The 22,855-nt window shown below is 38.0% G+C and overlaps 1 protein-coding gene across 1 annotated transcript in view; it reads left to right on the forward strand.

Moving 5' to 3' along the window:
• Positions 1-22,855, forward strand: part of PSME4 (proteasome activator subunit 4) — a 67,266-nt gene that overhangs the window by 2,720 nt on the left and 41,691 nt on the right. Inside the window, exons 2-14 of the mRNA XM_064446905.1 lie at positions 3,087-3,227; positions 3,778-3,894; positions 8,928-8,972; positions 10,372-10,521; positions 11,685-11,748; positions 14,923-14,997; positions 15,493-15,615; positions 16,098-16,190; positions 16,744-17,009; positions 18,594-18,780; positions 19,515-19,604; positions 21,312-21,376; positions 21,473-21,623. Of these exons, the coding sequence (XP_064302975.1) occupies positions 3,087-3,227; positions 3,778-3,894; positions 8,928-8,972; positions 10,372-10,521; positions 11,685-11,748; positions 14,923-14,997; positions 15,493-15,615; positions 16,098-16,190; positions 16,744-17,009; positions 18,594-18,780; positions 19,515-19,604; positions 21,312-21,376; positions 21,473-21,623 (1,567 nt within the window). The remainder of the gene's footprint in view (positions 1-3,086; positions 3,228-3,777; positions 3,895-8,927; positions 8,973-10,371; positions 10,522-11,684; positions 11,749-14,922; positions 14,998-15,492; positions 15,616-16,097; positions 16,191-16,743; positions 17,010-18,593; positions 18,781-19,514; positions 19,605-21,311; positions 21,377-21,472; positions 21,624-22,855) is intronic.

Raw genomic sequence — 22,855 nt, forward strand, 5'->3', positions numbered from 1 at the left:
ATTTTGCTCATTTTATCTTGAGGAAAAAGCAATTAGCCCCTTTCTAGAAGTAAATATTTTCTGTCATTGTCTTAATGCACAGCTGGATTAAGACAAATAACTGACGGTTTTAGAATCTGCCCCCCCCCCCCCCCCCCCCCCAGTAAAGAAGCTGTAAATATGGCAGCAATTTGGTGTCTAGTTCTGCTTCTTGGGCATAGTGACACTTTTGATTCAGTATGTTTCTGTGTACTTTACTCCTCCTTTTTCTTAATTAAGTAGTGTTTTGTATAATAGAACTGCTGTTAGCAAATGTCAAGGAAGGTAACCAGCCAAATGTTTTATTTTTTGTTATATATAGCAAGGCTGACAGATTAATTGGATTTCTTATGTAGTGTTCCTTTGTAGTTAAAACTTATTTCTCAGGCTTCTGCAGTTTCGCTTTTTTTAATAAGACATGAAGAAATGAAACCAGAATTCTTTGTTACTTCATGCCAAGTATTAGGAGAGTGGAGATGTTGATGCAAGTGCATATGGCTGAAGGATAATGAATTGGAAGTTACTAAAGGTTATGCTTTATTTCAGAACCCTCTGTCCCACAGTGAAATGAGCCTTTGGTGTTGCTGCTTTCCTTTCCAGATGTGCACTGTCATGAAAAGTACAAACACTCTTGTAGGCAAACTCCTGTGAAGTTTGGTCATTGCATCAAACACTGTCTTACCCTTCTATTAAACAGTAGGTGAAGACTATGGGAAATGAGTAAGTGGGAGTGATAGGACTGTGTGGCTGCTCATCTCGTGGTCATACAAAATGCTTCAGTTTGCCTGTTAAGTCCAGCAGACTGTTCTCAAGGCATGTGCTTTTTTCCTTCGAGAGTCTGGGAATGGCTCATATGTCTGCTTAAAAAATTCATGTTGTCCCGATTATTATTCCATTTACCTTGAAAAAGCTCCCAGACTTCCATGTTGGGTTCTTCCCATACAGCGTATGAGCAATGTATGCTTTTAGAAGGTAAAATATTGCAATTAAATTAAGTACGATTAGGTTCTATACTTCTGTTAGCCCTCACAAAATCAAGAGTCAGCCACTTTTTTTCCTGAGGATTCTTTTTGTGTGTCCATTTTATGCATATGAAAAAAGTGGGTGTTCAGCTGTTGATGGTGTAATTCTATAGGTAGTGTTTCTGGCCAATCCAGATAATTTAGGTTCTTGTGGTCGAAGAGTGGATTATCCCATATTTTGTTTGTTTCCTTCTGTATTTCAAAAAGTAAAACACACTGAAATGACCACTAGTGAACATACTGCCTGCCAAATGTAAAAATCCCCCCTTGAAATCAGTGGGAAAATGGAAGTGGAAAGAAGTGGCCCAGAGTTGTTGGTGGGATTTTTTTGTTTTGTTCTGTTTTTTTTTTTTTTTTTTTTTTTTTTTCCCAAAAACTGTTGATTATGTGTTTGCCAGAGCCCTGTAGCCGTTCTGTGTCTTAAAGGGAAACGGAAAAAACGAACCCTGAAACTTGAAAAAAAAATCATGCGAGGAAAGAGCAAGGGTACTTGGTATATGTATCTTTCAGGAAACTTAACTCTTTTTGGTAGCTGTGGGTGATCCTGAAAGTTCAGAGATAATTTTGCTTTAAGTTGAGGAACGGGGGTATGGAGAAGTAGAAAAAAAGTTGCTGATCAGTTGAGTCCAAATCACGTGTGCTCTTCTGTCACTGTGTGAAGTGCGCTTCGTGTAAGTGCATTTTATTAGGGGATCTGAATTTTGGTTCTCAAGTGGTCAGTTCTTCAACTGGCAATTCTGTGGGGAATAGAAGTTTATGGAGGAGCACGAAGCATTTGAAACTAAACCAGATACAATATTAAACTTAATGTCACAGGAGTCAATTTCAGAAACCAAGGTCAGGGATCAAAACTGTTTGTTTTTGTTGTTATGTCAGTAACTGCTAAGGTTTGCCCCTTTAAAATTGCTTAGCCTCTCTTACTTTCAAGTAAGAGTCCTTCAGAGATGTTTCCTTCCTAATCTTTTCACGTGGTGGTTCCAGTATAGGATTCCGCAATGTGCGCTGCCCTGCCTACCAAATAAGCAGTGTGAGATCTGGCATTCTTCACATTACCAGAACAAGCCTTGATGCTCCGCTGGTGTATATTTAGTAACAAATCAATCCAACCTCTACTAGATCTTAAAGAACAACAGTGAACAGGCTTCTCAAAAAATTGTTTTATAGGGGTTTGTATCTTGTATGCTTTGTCTAAACTGCTACTTGGAACATAGCGTATTAGTAAGGTTTCTTATGAATCTTTAAGAATAGTTGGAGCAGTAATAAAAAGGAAAGTGGGCTTCCCAGGTGGGCAGTAACTTAAAGTTGTGTGACAACTAAGATGCTGCACTAGAAGCTTGTGTAGGTTTTGCTGGTGCAGTGTCTTTCAAGACCATAAATGTATTTTTTTCAGTCTCCACTCGAAAACAGCAAGCACTTCTTCCAGAGTTAGACCTAATGAATCTACACTTTCTTAAGAGAGTAAATGTAATGGATAGCAGTGGAACACACTACTAGCAGCATGCAGTGTCTAAATCAATTGTTCCGCCTTGCTAGAAGCTATCAGATTCAGACTTTACTTGATACTTACTTTTTAATTATCTTCTGGACTGTGGCTTGTCTCTTTCTTAAGGTGCCCCAGCTAAGAAGGGTAGAGTATAAGGCAGCTGCTTGTGAGAGCAGTTGTGTGTTTTATTGTGGTTTGGGTTTTTTTGAGAGAGATAAATACATGGGGATATGGAAATACTAATTTTAACGGCTAGTGCATTTTGAGCTGAGGTGAAAGAACATAATCCTTGGTCTTGTGGTATCTGGTGTGAGCGTGAAGTTGCAGTATTTGTAGACTCTTAGACAATTGTAAACTTCATTTGGTCATTCTTTTTCTTTCTGTAGTTAGTTTCAGTTGTCAGTCTTCCTTTGCTATATATCTTCAGGTTCTTATTTCTTGGACTTGTGAACCAGGTTTTAGTTTTGTTCCATTAGACAGCAAGTTAGATTGTTTGGCTCAGGTCTTCAATAAAATGGAAATGTTTAAAAATGTTGTTGACTTGTCTTGTGCTTTGTTTGTAGATACATCCGATTATATGGGAGAAAATTCAGCAGAGAAGATCATGTGCTTTTTATCAAATTGTTGTATGAGTTGGTAACAATTCCAAAACTGGAGATCAGCATGATGCAAGGATTTGCACGCCTGTTGATAAACCTGTTAAAGTAAGTATAGATTTCTGCTGACTACTGAAACTTTTGTCTCTTAGGTAGCTTAATGTTGTTGTATACTTCAGTGTAATAGTATGTTCTGTTCCAGGTTATTTCACTTTATCTCCCCTGCACAGATGATGTTGGTTAAAAAGTGTACTCGTGTGAACACCTTGCCCCTTTCAAAGCTTTAAGAGTGGTATTGAAAGTGAAAGAATGTCAGGGTTTTTTTCCCCCATTAGGAAAAGAAAGCATCTCAGAGAGCCAAGTATTAAGGTTGAATCTCAAATGGGAGAGGATGAAGACTGTCTCACAACTTGTTAGTGTTTATTTCACTGAGTCAGATGACTTCTGAAGATCTTGACAGCTTCCGTTTGTGCAGAAATGCTGCAAGTGGCCAGCGCGTTTTCTTGCCTGACCTTCCTGCAGTTTGTGCCAAATGCTGAGGATAAGCATAAGCAGAGCAGTGATCTGGGGTATTCTGGCGAGCAGTGTGTCAATGTAAATGTTTAATCCTAAAATGCTCATTGGTTTGGTTTTTATTCCCTGCCCCCCCATCCCTTAGGAAAAAAGAACTGCTTTCCAGGGATGACTTAGAGTTGCCATGGAGACCACTTTATGAAATGTTGGAACGGATATTATACTCCAAAACAGAACATCTTGGATTAAATTGGTTTCCCAAGTAAGTTTGCATTTTAAAACATTTGATAGGCTGTAAGTACCTGTAATGCTTGAAAGTACATTGGCATTTGCCTTTAATATCTTGAATTTGCTGCTGAGTAAATATTTTGCTTGGATTTTAATGACTTACATTTCAGTAATTGCATGGAAGACTCTACTAAATCATATATATCCTCTGTCAATGACTTGTTTGTTACGATGTTCCTCTCTTTATGAATGTGATTGAATTAATTTCTAAATATGCTGGAACAGGGGTCTTTGTCAACTTATTTTAGGATGATAACCCAGGGTTTAACAGATTTAATGTTAAATTTTAAATGATATTCAGGTTTAATGTCTGCTGTTCAGTTGTGTGACGCGATAAGGGTTTGGGAAAATAAAAATGGTACTGTTCTTAAATATATGTACTGTAAGCATTCCCAGTGCCTGTAATGTAGGTGTAGATCAGTATGCAAACAAAGAAAAGTGATGTACCTTCTATAGGAAATACATATATGTGTGTATGTATTTTCAAAGTGATCATATGATATGGACAAATCAATCTTTTTCCCTGTTATGAATTTTAGAGATGTTCTACTGATTTTAAAAATGAAAACTTGTTTTTTTGCTTCCTTCATGCTGCCAATCTCTGTCAAATTTCCAAAATTACAGTTTTTGTAATAATTCCAACTAGAGAAGGTCCTGCTCTGTAAGTTACAGATCACAAATTACATTACATAGGCAACTCATTATGATTTTTTGAATTGAAACTTCATGTAAAGAAGTGCAGGTGAAAAAACTTAATCAGCTAAAAAAAAAAAAAGGTTTCTCTATAGAGATACTGATGTACTACCACTGCTTCCTTCTCCTGAGTGGAAGATCCTGTTGCTGCTAAGTGACATGAACAGAAAATATATGTAGTCTTGAAACTCGTTATGGAGCATTTCACGCTGAATTTCTTACGTGGCTGTGGACCTGGGAAAACAATTTTGTGAATTGTGCTGTTGTACCAAAATAATGCAATTTAGCAATTGTAGATATTACGTGGCATGTGAAAATCCAAAAGAGCAGAGCCTTTTTTAGTTGTTTTATTGATATGCTAGCACCTATTGAAACTGCGTACTTTGCTTTGTGTGGATGTTGACTAGTCACGTTTCATTTACTATGTCAGAAAAGAGCATAGGGGGAGGAGACTTTTCCAAGAGTGAAAAGAAGGTTAGGCTGGGAGGAGGATATCTGTTGTGATGGTCTGTCTGAAACTTTTAGATTTTTAAAACTGTATTAGGTATCAGACACTCCCTCTTAATATGCAGTGCGATTTGTTCTCATACGGTGTGTTTTCTTTTTTTAACATCAATTTTGAGGGGTATCTTTTTGGTGGAAGTCAAAATATTTTTAAAAGCTGAGTTGATTTGATTTATAGATGTTAATTTAACTACTGTTTTAATATTATTTTTTTTTTTATATTCAGTTCATATCGACCAGGCTTGTCTTCACCTAAAACATTTGTGCTTAATGTATTACATAGGTGGTAAGAATGACTTTTTGTTTTGTTCAGCTCTGGCCGATGTGTAATCTTCTGCATGTCCTGTTAGATTGTAACACTTGTCACACAGGTGTAATTTTCTGCGTAAATAATTGTATTGAAAAACCAATGTTAACATTACACCACTGTTTATGAGAATGTCGCACTGTATGTAAACCTTTCTAATTGGGGAACAAGATAGCGTGTGTGAAGTGGCTGATAAAGTGGCTATATGCTAACTAATTTAACCAACATTTGTATTTCAAGGGTCAAATGAAAGATAAATTTTACATTGGAATAATTATTCTGTCTGAATATGGACAAAATCAGTATTGGTGTAGGAGTGCATGTCACCGAGTAAGTGTACCTTACTATTAAAAACGATGAAATCATGGAAAGTGCTTTAGCAGTGAGGTAATAGGTTCTGGAAAATAAACCCAGCAACAACCTTGTAGCTGTGAAGTGTGAAGCAAAGTTTCTGTATCAGGAGAGTTTACTGTGAATTTTTGCAGTGAAAACCATATCAGGCGTTTTAGTGTATATATAAATTCAGAAAACTGGTATCAGTACTAGTGGAATTGCAGTGGGCTTTGATTTGTTTGGGGTTTTCTAGGGAGAAATCTTTAGTTGTACTAATCCAATGAGAGACCGATGTTTGGCTCACTGTAGTTAGAAATTCACTGAAATAATCAGTGAAACTGTAGCTGGTTGCTCTTTTCATGGTTGTAATTTAAGCTTTTGGAGTGTCCAGTGCAGGGCTAGAATTTAATTTAAGGCCTGAATCTGTCCTGAAAAACTGAATATTTTGCTTTTACTGCTTTTTGATAATGTAAGAGTCAACAGTGTCAGTTTGTATGTTAATGGTTTTAACTGAAACATGTTTCCCTTTGAAAATGCAGGGGTGAAAACCCCCAGATTTAAAAATTAATGTGGTCATGTCCTTTCCAAAATAAGAAAATCACACAGAATCACAGAATGGGAGGGGTTGGAAGGGACCTCTGGAGATCATCTGGTCCAACCCCCCTGCTTGAGCAGGGACACCTACCGCAGGGGGCACAGGACCACGTCCAGGCGAGTTTTGGATGTCTCCAGTGAAGGAGACTCACACCCTCCCTGGGCAGCCTGTGCCACTGCTCTGGCACCCTCACAGGAAAGAAGTTTCTTCTCATGTTTAGCTGGAACTTCCTGTGTTCCAACTCGTGCCCATTGCCCCTTGTCCTGCCATTGGGCACTACTGAAGAGAGTTTAGTCCCAGAATAATCATGTATTGCCAAAATGATGACCAGTGATAGGGATTAATAGTATTGTAGGGTATTTTTTAATATATCCATGTGGCAAGGTGTAATAATAGTAATAATAAGCTAATAATACTTCCAGTAATAAGGAGGAACTAAAAGCAAAGAAAACTGAATGGGATGAGAAATTTTCCTTTATCTCACTAAATACACTGCTGTTTCAGTAGCTAATAGGAGATACCTTCCAGTGTAAGTGGCTTCATTATCCCTTGAATCAAAGGTTTTAATAGCTACCCAAATGGTCAGCATTAAATACCCCAGCAAGGACAAGAGTGCTAACTACCATAGGCTGATCCAATCCAGTGTGGTTTATCTATGTAGCTGTTTGCTGTTGTTCTCTATTAATCCATGGCTAGTTTTAGTGGTAGAGTAGTATACAAAAATCTGGGACTGCAGTAACTGCATATATTTTTTTAGCAATTCTGCAGTAATGGGTATGCAGAAAGTCTAACCAAAAGTGGAACAAACAGAAACCACTGCTAAAAAGCTTGAGAGAGTTTGTTCAAAGTGATAATGAAAACAGTAACCAGCAGTCTGTTGTTCTCCCCAGCTATATTGTCCTGTCTTTTTCTAACTAGCAGTCATCAAGCGCAAATGTTGCAAGATGTCTTCTGTAGTTTAACTGTGTCGTAGCTGGAAGTTTCCTTATGTACAAAATTGTCTGCTGCTGGTTCTCTCTAGCTTCCATTCTAAATTTGTAATCAGAAGGCCAGAGGGACATCCCTTCCAATCTTTCTCCTTTGTTCTCTTCCACTAACAAATGCTGAGATCTGACTGAAGACTTGTGAATTTGAAAGACTTGTTGGTCTCTGGCATCAGTGTCTTAAAATTCCTCTGCCCTTCAGGTTCTTCTTAGTAATAGTTTACTTCAGTGCAGTGTGATACTATGGGGTAGCTTTTTTGTTTGTTTTGTCACAAAATATTTTTCAGTTAATGTTTATGTAATACTCTTAAGGAATGTTGCTGGTTCATGCTTTATTTATCTACTCTTGGAACAACTATTACCTATTTCCTAGCTCTATCAAGAACAGTATTCACTTCAACCCAGAATCTTTATGAGCTTCTCACAGAGTTTGACCTTATTTTTGCTTAATGAATGGTTGGCCATTCCTCTTCACACTTTAGAAGCTGTCAGTCAACTCAAAATTTTCATTCTGGGAGAGGTCATGGATTTACTTTGTCACTGTTGCATAAAATGTACAGAATTCTGCATCTTCTAGAGCGCTGCTTGAACTGAAGTAGTGTTATGAGGGCTGGGTGGGCTTTTGCTGGCTTGCAGTGAATGTTGAGGTGTTTGAAGGGAAATAGTGGTTTAGCTGTTTTATGTTTCTCCTGGCTTGTATGGGATCAGTTTAGTTTGTGTAGGACTAGAGAGTGAATATGTGCATGCTCAGTAGTTGTGTGTCTCAAAATTAATTGACCTAAACTGATCTTTGGTAAAACTCTAAAGATGATACATTTGCATCATCTTTTTCTGATCAAAACAGAATTTCTGTATGTTAGTTCTTGATGAGCTAAAGCACGCCATTTTTCTATTAAGAGTATACAGAAAGCACATCTAAAAAATGTAGGAAGCTCTTCTGCCAGATTTTTTTTTCATACAGGGAATGTTTTTTTGATAAAAGTGCAATTTAGTCTTGAGCTTGTCTTGTAATAAACAGAAGATTTGAAGAACATGACCATTTACTACCTTTATGGTTCCATTGATAGATTGATGTCTCTCTTCCCCCTCCCTTGATTCTTTGAGTTTATTCTGAGGTTTAGTCCTTTTAAGTGGTTTGATGGCACCCTGTGACAATTCATGTTAAAATGATTTCTCAAATAGGTTTTCTTGCTATGGATGGAAACACTTTTAAAAGCAGCTGTTAATTATAAGGGAAGCTAATGAAATAACCATTCATTTGCAGAGAGTTCACTTCTCTTTCTTAGAACCACTGGACAAAACCAGATTGAAAAGGGCAGATGTGGTATTTGGAGTCTAATAATAACAACTTTCTGAAGACTGTTGCCTTTATTTATCTTACAAATGAAAAGTAGAACCAGTAGTTTAGCTGAGCAATTTCAGCCATTACGATTAGGTCTGTGTAGAAGGCAATTAGCTGCTGCATGTTCACATCTAATTGCATCAACATTATCTTAAGCTCTTCCGAGAAAAATCAGCAAATGGTTGTTTATTTTATGCTGTCATTGAAATCTCGTAAAACACTATCTGTGATGTTCCCTTTCTTCTTTCAGTTCAGTAGAAAGTGTGCTGAAAACACTTGTGAAGAGCTGCAGGCCGTAAGTAGTTTTTTTTGTTCAGTTTTTTTGTTTGTTTGTTCATTTTTTTAAAAGCCTGTATCTTTAGTATTACTTTAAGAGGAGGAAGAAAAGTGTTTAAAAACAACAACAACAACAACAACAACAACAAAAAAACCAAAAACACCCCAACCCCTGCCCTACTAGTCATTCCTTGGCTGATGTTGTCCGGACTCATCTAAGAAGGTTGGGGTGGAGGGTAGAGACTTTGCTGTCTTACTGCATTATAAATGGTCAATACCTCAGGCTCATAGGTTGTTTAAAATGAAAACAAGAAGCAGCATGTTCCCTGTTATAGTATTTAAACAAAGTGTGAAGTTGTTTTGGGTTTTTTCTTTTTAACAGCCTCCTTTGAAAATGTGTTAATAATTAGTTAAGCTAGATACCGCTAGTGGAAGGCCACCATTGCTTTTGATCTTTTGAGCTCTTTTAGGTTCACTGGGAATTTGTGTGCCTGAATCAGTCTTGCTTGCTGCACTGATTGACTTTGCAGCTTAAGATACTGCAAGAATGCAGAGGAGAGACTTGTTCTCTTTAGTTAGCATTCATGTGGCCATTTGTACTTATTGTCTGCTTTCATGGGAGCAGTTGTTTTACATAGTGCTGTTACTCCATTGAGTGTTCCTTTAGGAGATGTTGTTCTATACACATGATGTTATTTTTGAGGAACACCAGGATAAGGCAACCTTACACTTTTCCCAAATATATATGGTTTTGTAGCTAAATAAAATCTCTTAGTTTTCAGTCTTGATTTTTCTGGTATCCATTATGAATACAAAAGTCACTGAAGCAGAGTGCTTTAAAAATGAAAATGTGATATTTGTCTCTTGAAAACTCTGACTTAAGGTTGGGATGCTGATAACGTTACTTCCAGTTGGCCCCATATCAACTGCAATAATTGTGTTGTATAAACCGTTGTATGTGGTATGCATTTTAAATACTGCGTTGCATGAATATCTAGTTTCTTTTAAAAGAAACTAAATAACCACTTAAGGATTCTTGTTGTGTTCAGATAGACGTTCCTTGTGCCTTAAGTCAGCTTGTATTGTATTGCATCAAATGTGAATAGTAGCTGTTTGGTTTTGACCAGCCTTCACACTGAAATGGTTTTGCATTGTACAGATTCTTTTCTGGTTCAGCAAGACAAGAGTCTTACATTTGTGGTCTTGAAATGATACACCATGATGTCCTTGATCTTAACTTTGTGTTTTGCGAAGGTTAGATGGAGTTGAGGACTGCCTATCTGTTGTCCCTGGGTACATGATCTTGCTGTAAAACTAAGATTTTATGACAAATGAATGGATAGTTTTAAATATGTTTAAAAGAAGACCCAAACTTCAAAGATAAGCCTGTATATGTCCAATGGTTTCCGTGTTTTCAGATATTTTCCAGAAGATGCCACTGCAGAGATGCTAGATGAATGGAGGCCTTTAATGTGTCCATTTGATGTTACCATGCAAAAGGCTATTACCTACTTTGAACTATTTCTACCTACTACCCTTCCTCCTGAACTTCACCAGAAAGGTTTCAAGTAAGTAATGTCTATTGGTACAGTCTTGTGTTGCAAATGCAAGCAGTTATCTTTTACAGGATGACTTGAAGTCAAGCAGCAAAATGAGTGGTGGCTTTTAACAGCATTTTTGGAAGGAGTCCAAGACAAATTCTGTCAGCATTCTTCTTTTCTGCCAGGTTACTTTTATAATCTTAGTACCTGTTCTCTAGTGAGTTCTTCCTTCTCTGGAGTAGAGCACACAGTACACAACAAAGCAAACTAAATGGAATTGAACACACTCTAATTCTGAAGGAATTGAGTCACAGGTTAAAGTCATGAACTGTAGCACCGCTCTAAGTCTTACCTGCTATTTAGTTTGGGGTAGCTTCTGGTGACTACTTTGTGTAGGTTAAAGTACAGCTGTTACTACAAATTTGGGATGGTGAGGTAGAGGAATTCCATTCACTGTGAAGATGTAAAAATGTGGGATGGTTGGAAGACTGCTGTAGGAAATGAGGTTGAGAATTAAAGGAGAAAATTTGTAGGATGGGACAGTATCTGGGTCACCTTTAAGGTAGAACTATTGAACTTTGAAACATAAGCCAGTGGTGTTTGGTGCATGTAGAGATTACTTAGGCTGGTTAGCTTAAAAGTGTATTTGTGATACAAGGTTAGTGAAAACTTCAAGGAAGGAAGTGAATATAGTTTATAAAGGTGAATTTAAGTAAGGGACTGGTATGGAAGGTTTGCATCTTTGGCTTCAGATGAATTCAGATTAGAAGTTAATGCCCCTTGTAGCCATTGGTCAATAGGGACAAATTTTAGATTTTTAAGGTAGAGGGAAATGAACTGTGATTCTGTGATTCGTTTTACCTGTGTTGGGATGGCAATATGTAATGAAATGGTGAAGCTGAAGTAGGTAAGGAAGCTCGTGGTGAAACGCTTGTGTGAAAAGAGGGGATCAGAAAAGAGTAAGAGGAGGAGAGGTAAAAGAAGCAAGGACTGAAACCCAGGATCAGTTTGGGGGTAGGGAAGATGCTGTGGGAGACTGATGCAAGCATGTCAATGTTGATCCCTGTTCTTGTTGAATGAGCTGAGGGGCAGGTGAGTTCCTGTGACCACCTGGCAACGTGCGGGATAAATATCCAGTGAGGGAGCTGCTTTCACAACATTAAAATAATTTTGAATCTGTTCTCTTGCAGGCTTTGGTTTGATGAATTTATAGGCCTTTGGGTGTCAGTTCAAAATCTTCCCCAATGGGAAGGGGTAAGTACTTTTTTACCTATGCTAGAAGAAATCCATTTAAATATTCCTACAATGTGCCAGCAAGGCATTGAAGTCAAACAGTGATATAATGGATTTCCTTTTCCTTCTGCTGTAACTAGTACAAGAAAGCAGAGAGAATTATTTTATGACTGTTAGCAAGCAATTACTGGCTGAATAGATGAGACTGTACTTGTGCTTGGTGAACATTTTTTAATGGCTACATCAGGCAGCTTTTCCTTCCAGCCCTGGGAATGCTGGCATGCTCCAGACTGCCTGCTAATGCTTACACTGCTAATGCACAGTGCTATTGTGATTCCTATAAATTATAAATCTGTCAAGTCCCATCTTTTATAACTTGACACATGATCCCTAATTTTCAGTATTAATACTTTGCCTTGACTGTAATGAGTTGTTGTTGTCTTTATTTTAGGTACAGTAAAGAACCTGTACTCTCCTTGGCCAAAAATACCTTTAGGCTATATCTTTCAAGGAAAACAGTCTACCATGTACCTGTCTGCCTTTTCTGTGTGCATCTCATATGACCGGATACAAACCTGGGAAATAAAGTACAATCTCCTTCTTGAGACTACGCCACCAGCAGCTTAGCTGCTATTGTTGTTAGCTGACCTGTGCCTTGGCTTTACTGCAGTGAAACTTGGCATATTACCAGATTTTTCCGTATTCAGTATGAGCATAAGCTCATTGACCATCTGGCTCCTTTTAATAATCTCCTGCATATAGACACAAGGAGGACTTCTTTGTCTTTGGAGAAAGCTGCTTTCCAAAACACTGTTGAATGCTACCTTTGTAGCACATTCCGTTTCTTTGTGAAAAGACTTGCGTGTAGGTCTTTCTGTTTTGAGTTAATGTTTCATCACAAATAAAAGACGACAGTCTTGATTTGTCCAGATTTGAACGGGGTGATTGCCAAGGTTTTGTTTGAGATTGTCGGTAGACAATCTTTCTGATGGCTGTCCAAAAAATCACAGTTCTTTCTACTCTTTCTGATGGAAAGATGATGGCCTGCACTTTTAATATCATGATTTGTTTCTGTCAAGCGGTCTAACAAATAATCGTACACACTTTCATAAATTATCTCTGATATTTTTTCCCTCTCCCACTGTATTCTGACAATTTGCTTGGAAGGCCCAAACAGTTTTATTTTTCCTCAGAACATTCATTTCTTGTTTCCTTTGCTGTCTTGTCCACTTCTTAAGGGCAGGCTTGTTCATTTCATCAAGCTTGGATACAGATAATTAGGTACATGGGTTCTGACTATGCAATCCAGTTTAAGCCTCTGTATGCTGCAAGTTTTTTTTCAGCTTGCTTTGGCAGGAATTAGGCTTGCTTTTTGAAGGGGAGCTATAGAATCAGTTGCCTTTGTGCATGGTAAGGGTGCTTTTCAATGGGTATTTCCTAGTATTGAACAAAAAAGTAGATCCCTTAAGAAAATATTACACTTGTCTTTGAGCTGTGTCAGATGTAACGGCTCTGAATTGAATTCATGGGTTTTCCAAAGCTATCACGTCCTTCAGACTGAGAGGTGAACCATTCTTCTGTGAATATCTGTCTCTGAATTAGGCAGGATTATTTAAGGCCCTTCCTTTTGGCTTTGCTGTTAGAAGCATCAAGGCTCTTGGAGATTTGACAGGTATTTCGCTGTTTGGACAAGCTCCTGAAAGGAGTGTTGGTGGATTATGTGCTTTCTCATGATCAGGATATGGGAGTGAGACTGCATCTCCTTTTTCTGTTTAGTCCTGATAACTCTCTTTCCTGAGGACATCTTTCAGTTCCCTTTTGGACTCAGGAGACTATCTTTTGGTGGTGGAGTATCTAATTCTTTGGAGGTGGTCACATACTGCCATCCCATCTGACAGCTAATGCCTGTGACCTTTATGAGCCACAGATGTGTAGAAACCAAAGCTTACAAATGTGACAGCCATCAGCACAAGCAAGTGCGCTTTAAGTAGGATGGATCCTGCAGAAGCTGAAGAGTCTTTCAGGATGTGTTGGTTGAATTTTCCTCAGTGTTTGTATATAGATGTGTGTGGCGTGTCACTTTCAGATCAGAGTTATCAAGAATCATAGGGATGATGCATTGGCACCCAAGTGGATAGCACAGGGCCCTTTTCCTTCCTAGAAAGTGGTTTGTCTCTGGATACTTGTTTATTATCTTCACAAAACCTCCTGTCTTCTAAAGACCCCCTCTCTCATTCTTGCATATAAGAGGATTTTGTAATGTTTGTCAGTAGGGTCGCATTCTTCAGAATGTTCCTTAGGACATTTTTCCAGTAACCAATCCAAATAATCCTCTGTGCAAAGGCTAAGGAAGTAGGTAGCGGGTTTCTATTAGAGAAGTTGATGAAATTGCTGAATTAGAGCCTGTTCTGTTACTAGATTTTTGTTTTGCTTAAGCTGTGTTGTGGGTTTGCTGGGAAATCTGTCTTCTAACTGCCACCTGGAGTTTCTTCCAAACCTTTGCTGCAGAGACAACTAGCCTGCTAAGCCCAGCTGATAAAATGGTGGTAGCGTTTGAAGGACTCTGAAGCTTAGTACAGGTGTCTGTCTTCAAGCTACTACCAGGAGTCTTCTGCTTTGTGGAAGCTATTCAAAAAGGGGAAAAAGCTCAAAGCTGCTCAAAAGGAGAAAAGATATTTCTTAGCAAAAGCTAAAGTCTTTGACATCATACAGCTCAAATACCAGTTTGTCTGTTGTTCATCTACTGCTCTTCAGAGTTGTTCTAACAATAAATGGTTGAGAATTAAAATGGTAGTGAATGCGTTCTGCTTTTCCTGTTAATGCATAGAGCATGGGGGAAGGGAGAGTGTGCATATACCTTCTAAAAGTACTATTAGTACGTCTTTATGTTTTAAAAAACATTAGAAGACATAGGGGTGTGTAATGGGGCAGGATGCCTCTCCCAGAACTGAGAATACAATTACATTCTTTGTAAGTGTTCAGATGAGTAATGAGTTGAACTCCTGAAGGTAGGAATTCAGATGCATTATGAATATGGTATTGGTTGCTTCTGATAGAGTGAAATCTCCCTTTACAAGGCTTTAGTGCCATGGGTAGCTTTTATCTTGCATCTGTGAAGTAGATTGATGGGCTTGTGCACCTTTTATCATAAATATGTTCTAATGAATACTTCCTTCCTTTTATGGTTGTTTTCAGCATCTAGTAAATCTTTTTGCTCGCTTGGCCACTGACAACATTGGGTACATAGACTGGGATCCGTATGTACCAAAGGTAATATTTCTCATTTGTTTGCTTTGAGATAAGTCTTTAGTGTTACTATGCTAAGAATAATTCCTATTCTCTGTATGGGTCTAACACTGCACTGGCCCGGTTTTCCAAATGAGATGCATCCATCTGAAGACCTAAGTTTAACATTAAAAATTTGAGCCATCCTTTTGTAACAGACAGCATGGGAAGTTGTCACTGTTACCACCTAACTCAAAACCAAACCAAAGCAACAGTGTGCCTTTCTATACAAGTACCATCTGATTGTATAACTAATCCTGTGTTCTTGTGGAAATGGCCCTTAACGATATTCTTTTGATAAATAGTATGTGTGACCTTTGACTCCTTCAGCTTGTGGATTTTTTAAAGATGTTCATAGCAGTTATATGGTTTAAAAAAACTGAAACGATCAAACACCTTTTGATTAGAAAATTAATTTGTGTGAGTTTTAAGGCATAAAATAAAATTTAATTTATGCTACTGTTTTTTAATTTTTTTCAGATTTTTACCAGAATTTTGAGAAGTTTAAATCTTCCGGTGGGAAGTAATCAAGTTGTTGTTCCAAGATTCTTAACAAATGCTTATGATGTAGGACATGCAGTGATGTGGATCACAGCCATGATGGTTAGTAACTTTTTCACTGAGTGAAACAAAAGCTAATGCAAAGCTTTAAGCAAGTATGTATTTGCAATTAATGTTCTGTTTAGCTCACTGCTAGTTTTTAGGCTATCTTTTGCCCAAGGTTTGTTTTAAAGTACGTTGCTTCACTGTCAGTTTGGAATGTGGGTGGCAAGGTTTATTTCACAGCTGCTGTCTGTGGCATTCTGGAAACGAACAGCCAGCTACAAGTGCCACTGTGGATACACACTTGGGACCTGCTGAACGGTTGAGTGGCTCTCCTAGGGTTAACCTCTTCAGATCAGATGGAGAGAACTTGCTACTTAGTGCTGAGCTGAGGGTGGGGAAGGGAACGAGTCTGCAGATGTGATTTGATGGTCGGGGGTATTGCTGTGGTGAGAGTGCCCGCCTGTACCTTGTACTGCTGTGTTACTTGTTCATTTTAACTTATTCTGTGTAGTAAAATTCTTTTGATTTATTTCTTACAGGGTGGACCAAGTAAACTAGTACAGAAGCACTTGTCTGGATTGTTCAATAGCATTGCCTCTTTTTACCATCCCTCAAATAATGGGCGCTGGCTGGTGAGTTTTTTACATGCCAAGACAATAACTTTGGCTGTAATTTCAATAGCCAAACCTGTCAGATCAAACATGTTGGTAGATGCACTATGTGCTCCAACAGCCAGGTTGTCTGTTGGTTTTGTAATATTTTGAGGCTTTAATTTTCAAGATAAGAGGTTGTACAGTCATTCAAATCATACTTTTATTCTGATGTCAGGACCACAGCTAATGGGAGTATTCTTCAAACATCTAACTGAAGTGCAGTTTAGAAGTCCAAAACTAGACTTCTGATTTATGTACAGCTAGGAAAAAGAAGTCAGCAGTTTAAAGGAGGGTGTTATACAGCATCAGTATTACTTGTGTGACATAGCTTTCATATTACTGACCTACTGTCTCCAAGGTAGAAATATCTGATGATAAATTGTGACATAGTATTTTAGAGCACTCTTGAGTTTTCTTTTATTGTAATTGTGTAATTTCAGGCTATTAGCTTTTTAATTGTCTGTTTTACATTTAGCAGCTCAGAATCTGCTACTGCCAAGTAACTGAATAGCATTTCTTGTATATTCAACAGAACAAACTGATGAAACTACTTCAGAGGTTACCCAGTGGTGTTGTCAGAAGGCTGCATCGTGAGCGCTACAAGAAAGTGACTTGGTTGACTCCTGTGCCTGATAGTCATAAACTTACTGATCAGGATGTTACAGACTTTGTAGAATGCATTATTCAACCTGTTCTTCTGGCTATGTTTAGTAAAACTGGAAGCCTGGAGGCTGCCCAAGCCCTGCAGAACCTTGCACTGATGCGCCCTGAATTAGTAATTCCACCTGTACTTGAGAAGTAAGTTCTACAGAAACATTACAACTTCCCTGTTCCCTTCCCAGAAAATAAATATGTAAAGCAGTCATATTAAATGATAAGCAGCTTCCTTGCTGCAAATGAATGCTTGTGGTGAGAGGAGCTGCTCATACACATCCCAAGCAGTCACTGGAGTCAGGATAGGGATTGAGGGAGGACTTTGTTTTCTATTTTATTTGCTTTAGTTTTTTTAAACACCTGGCAAATGGAATAGTTCCGGTAGCTGTTCATATGTTGTGCAATATAGGGTAGTCCTCAAGTGCTTTCCATTTCTGTTGGCATTTTGTATTAGATAGTGGGTGGATCAGTTGAAAAAGCAACTTCATACCCTTTTTTTCATGGTCCACCTTGTACTTTCTCACTAGCTTTCAGCTGGGACAAATATGAATGATGGCATTTTGTGTGTGTGTAGTAATGAGCACAGTTCATATTTCTGTTTTGTGTCAGAGTGTGTTACGGTTACAGATCGTTTAAAATTACTTCTGACTTCATAAGCACATCACTAAAGTATGCGCCTATGTAAAATACATAGTTTGTACTATTACTAGTGCCCTCGTTCCTGAAATTCTAGAGGAAAAAAAGATGTAACTCCTTCCTGCCCCAGTGAAAAGCTTTCTTCCTAGTCCCTATTCATGTGCCCCCTTCTGTGCAGTCTTTTGTACTTTAACAACTCTTATTGTAAAAACAGTGGAGAAATGAGTTTGTCTCCAAGAGCCCATCTGAGTTCCATACCTTCCTGACTCAACTGTTTGTAAAAACTTGATAAATCTGCTCTTATATGACAGCATTTCAAGCCTAACAGTTCTAAGGACAGCAATAGATGCCTGTGTTGGGTATGCCTACTTTTTCTGTTTTGAGAGCAGACTGAATGTCTGCTCAGTAGTTCAAACTATCACTGGTATGTTTGCCTTGGCTGCAGTTCCAAATTCATTTGGTTGAGTAGATGTTAGGTTCTTTGTGCTTTGAATGACGTAGGGCAATGGTAGCACTATGACTCTTGTTTGAACTCTAGGTTGTTGATAACAGTAGGAAGTGTTATGCAGTTTGCTTAAAAATTGCTTAGTGTAAAAAAAGGGTTTAAAAATCACAGTAACTTAACAGGTTTTTATAAAAAAGAGATGGACTTTAATGTAGCATTAAGTAATATATCCTTTTATCTATTTAGAGGCAATCGAGGCAAGTTTTCCTGCTTGCCACAAGAACCTTACACTTTTAAGTGCACAGCTTGCATTAGCTTGAAGTTCAAACACGAAAATCATCATAGCCTTTAATCTAGAAGCCCTCACAGTTCTAAATTCCTGTGCTGCAACTGCTAACAAATTATTGAATCCTGAATTTGTTGTGAATAGGACTGATCAAATGAAAGGAACGTTTTCTAATGGAGCAATGTGAAGTCCATTGGAAAAAGATTATAAAAAAATTTTGGAACCATTAATCAGCTTGCATTTTTCTTGCAGAAGTTTTTTACAATTTCTGTAGGAAACAACATGTGCAATCTGTTTTTATTTTCTTTGAAGACTTCAGAAACGTTATTGTTCCTAATACGACTGCTCTTAAACTTTATAGAACGTATCCTGCACTTGAGACATTGACAGAACCTCATCAGCTCACAGCTACTTTAAGCTGTGTAATTGGAGTAGCTCGTAGTCTGGTGTCTGGGGGGAAGTGGTTTCCTGAAGGTCCAACACACATGCTACCTCTACTGATGAGAGCGTTGCCTGGGGTGGATCCAAATGACTTCAGCAAATGTATGGTGAGTGTATAGATCCTACCTGTTCTTAGAAGATAATTAGCCAGCTAGTTCAGTCTCAAAGCGTTTTGTTTTGTTTTGTTTTTTTAATATTTGTATGAAAGTAAGTAACTCATGTTTCCAGAAGTTCTTACCCTGACTTTGTTCCTGCACAATTCTATTAGTAAAAAATTAATATTACAAGCTTCTAACTTAAATAATGCTTTTGGCTGTTGGACAATGCCAAGTAAATCTTTAACACCAGACTGTGATAAGCATTGTACTGACTTTTTCTGGGCAGCAATAAAAAAACAAGTTAAAATATATGTTCCAAAGCTCCTAGCAAGTGTTCCTAGTCTTTTAAGATCAATAGGAAGAACTTTTTCTTTTGAGAAGAATGGTTCTTCCTAAAGAAAAGCTTTCATTAAATGAGGTCCTAAAAGCCCACATCATCAAGAATTCATATTAATTGACTGTTCAAACAATGTAAATATTATAAGGGTTTTTTAACTTTAAAGTTCAGCACTAAATAAGTGTTACTTTACTCAAAAAATTGAGGGGATTTTGCACAGTGCTGACTAGTAAGTTTTATGTATGAAATCAGAAATAACCATTGAAGTTTTGGGGTGGAAGAATTAGACTCTGGAATTTCTTGTAACATGATGATTTGCTTTAGCTCCCACATCTAAACTGCAAAAGGTTTGAAATGTGTAGAACACAGTAACACTTACTAAAGAGCTCTTTGCAACTCTCAACAGATTACATTCCAGTTCATTGCAACATTTTCTACTTTGGTGCCTTTAGTAGATTGTTCATCTGTATTGCAAGAAAGAGATGATCTTTCCGAGGTAAGAGTGCTGTGCAGTTCTAAAAACAGAACTATAACCTAGTTTTCAATTTAGTTTCTAGCAACGTAATAATCTCTGCAGAACTGTAACAGGTTTGCTACTCTCTTTTTGTATACATAAAACTACGTTAAACAAAAATGCAACAAAAAAGGAAGATGTGGGTCACGTTTGCTTCTGATCAGTGTGGTGAGCTGACATCAGCATGCAAATTGGCCATGTGCTCTTAGCATTGCTTCTTAGTGACAGGTTGTTGTAGAGATAATGTTAAATTCAGAGAGTTTAATACTTTTATGCCAAAACTTAGCTGTACAAGGCCCTGTGAGGTGTAATTTGACTCTGAGCTTGCACTGCTTTGAGTAGGAAGTTGGATTACATGATCTCCAGAGGTCTCCTGCTGTCTAAATTTTTCTGAGCTTAATAAAATAGCAGCTTTGTTACTGTTAAACTTTTGAAACTTCTGGTCACTGTAAAACATTAAGGTAACAATAAAGAAAACCAGAAAACCCAGATGACTACAGTGTTGCTGTAAGATGCATTTATGTGATTTCTAGTTCAAAACTAGTCTAGCTTGGAACGAGGTAAAAGGTAACTAATTGATTGTCTGGGAGACTCTGGAAGGAATTTGGTCTCCTGTTGTTGAAAACTTTGTGTTAAACAAAAAAACCCCACTGTTTGTGTGTATTTTTCAAAAAACCAGTGCTCTCTTTAACTTTTCGGGGCTCTCTTCCTCCTACGGGAAATTATTTCAAAACATACACACATCTTTAAAATGTTCCTGCAGTCATGCTTCTCTTTTCTGACTAAGATTCTATTGCTTTCTCTTCAGATGCTTGTTAATCTCTCCCAATCAAGAGATAGTAACATCATTAGACAGTGAGACTGATCTCCCTCTTCTGTGCATTATCCTGTGCTGCCCCTTTGTTATTAGATGTGGTCCCCACCTGTTTTCTGCCTTGGAGTGCTGTTTGTATTCATCTCTAGTTTTAGAGCTCCTTGCACTCCATTTCTCCAGCATTGTTCTAATTCTGTGTCCTTTTCTTTTCCACATAGCAAAAAAAACCAGGAGAGAATGGGAAATAGTTTTTCTGCTTATTGCTAGGCTGTTGATTCAGCTTTTCATACAGCAGTTCAAGGACAGGTAGTGAAGTTGTAACTGGCATGTTACAAATGAGGCAGCAGCAGTAGTGTGTGCTATGGTAGTTGCAACTGCCATGTAAAACGTCTCATCCACTGCTAGGAGACTCTTGTAGCTCTTGAGAAGAGCTAGTAGCTACAGATTGCCCAGATTCTGAGTGCTCAGCTACTGGAAGATGGTTAATTTCATTGCCCCAGAGCTGCAGTGCTCAAAAATTGAGGAGTTTGTATGGTGACTGCCACAGCTGGCACTCGCTGACCTCCTGCTGGAAAGGAGGATCAGTAGTAAGGCCGAAGGTTGTGTCCATGGAGGCAGGCCCAGTTTCACCCTGAGAGATTATTTGGCTAGGCATCAAGGCCAGGAAATTTGATAGGGCAGCGTAAAGAAAATGTAGTAATTGTTTCATGTAGTGTACTCGAGAGCGTTCAAACTTTGAGGAGAAATGCACTGTAGTCTGTATAATTGAAAAATTGGAAGTGTTCTGAAGTAGTTAATACAGGAAATAAACTTTATATTATGTTTCCTTAAGAAAAGCCAACCTTTTGTTCTTCTTTTGTTTCGGAAAACTGTAGGTGGAAAGAGAATTGTGCTCTGCGACTGCTGAATTTGAGGATTTTGTACTACAGTTTATGGATAGGTAAGTAAGCAAAGGATAGGTGAAAGCTTGGCATGAAGAACTTAATAAAACTTTCAAGTTCCACTTACTAAAATTATATTTCTTGTATTTGAGTAGATGTTTTGGACTTATAGAGAGCAGCACACTAGAACAAACCAGAGAGGAGACTGAAACTGAGAAAATGACTCATCTAGAGAGTCTAGTGGAATTAGGTCTCTCTTCTACTTTCAGTACAATCCTTACTCAGTGTTCAAAGGATATCTTTAAGGTATGTGGAATATGGGTTTTCTGTCTAATTGTAAGAGGCTTAATTTTGTGTTGTGAATGACTGGTGCATTCAGATTCTTCCTTCCCTCATTGTCCTGTTGTGAACTTTCACATTTAACCAAGGAAAGGGCTGTGGGAGGGGAAGTTTAGCACTTTGTGTCAATTTGCTGAATGATTTTTATGTACATCAATACAGAGCTTTCAGGGTCTTGATGCTGTCCTAGGAGAAATCATTCTAACAGCTTATTTTACACTTTATCATTTTAGGCTGTGATTTCTCATGTCTTTTGATGGTAATGCTAACCTACCCAATCCCCTGCTTTCCTTTTCTCTCCCTCTGCCTACCACTTATTCAGCTGGGCAAAAGAAGCTGTTCAGGAGCCATGTGGCTAATGGGATCAGAAAAATTATCTGGATTAAAATAATTCTGAGGGAGGGGGCTAGAGAATCCATGTTGTTACACAGACAGATTCTTTCCTTGCAGGTTGGGTTAAAACATTTTAATCTGTTTGTTACATTATATTTATATTTGGAGATGCTAGTTTTTGTACATTTTGAACCATTGCACTTGACACTTTGGTATAATTTTGTCTGGAATCTTTGGGTTAATGTAAGCCCTAAGTTAATTCTACATTGTCATTAAGTATTTAATTTGTATTTTCCCAATTGTTCGTTGCTAAAGTAATCGCATGCAATCTACACTGTATATAGTTCAGCTTGTCTTGCAAGGTATTGGATGGTAATAAGCTGCTTTAAAATATGCTGGCCACTTAAAAATTGATAGTTAATTCCCTATATATTTGTTAACTAAGGGATGTTCTGGCTTTACGTCAATTTCACATATTGAGGGAAAACTGTTTTTCTGTGTAGTGTCTCAAAGCACTCGCAAGCTTACATTCATCAACAAGATTTATCTGACCTCCTTTCTTCCCCAAGTGAATATTTCAGAAGTGTCCCCAGTCTCCAGCTGAAGGCAGTGTCCTATTATGGCAAGAGTTAAAGCACTCAGTGTGTTTTGGTTTTAAACTCTTGGGGGTGGGGGTATATAGACCTGCCCATAACTGAATTATTTTAATTATGGTGGGTGCACTCATGTATTTTCTGGTTAGTGTGTTACTATAACTCAGTGTTGCAATAAATAAGAAGGAAAAAAAAGTCAAAATCTGCAAACTGAAACTTTTGACAAACCTTTTGTCATTGCTACCTCTGTAGCAGCTTTTATTCTTCAGCTCA

The sequence above is a fragment of the Phalacrocorax carbo genome, chromosome 3, assembly GCF_963921805.1.
Source record: "Phalacrocorax carbo chromosome 3, bPhaCar2.1, whole genome shotgun sequence".
NCBI lineage: Eukaryota > Metazoa > Chordata > Aves > Suliformes > Phalacrocoracidae > Phalacrocorax > Phalacrocorax carbo.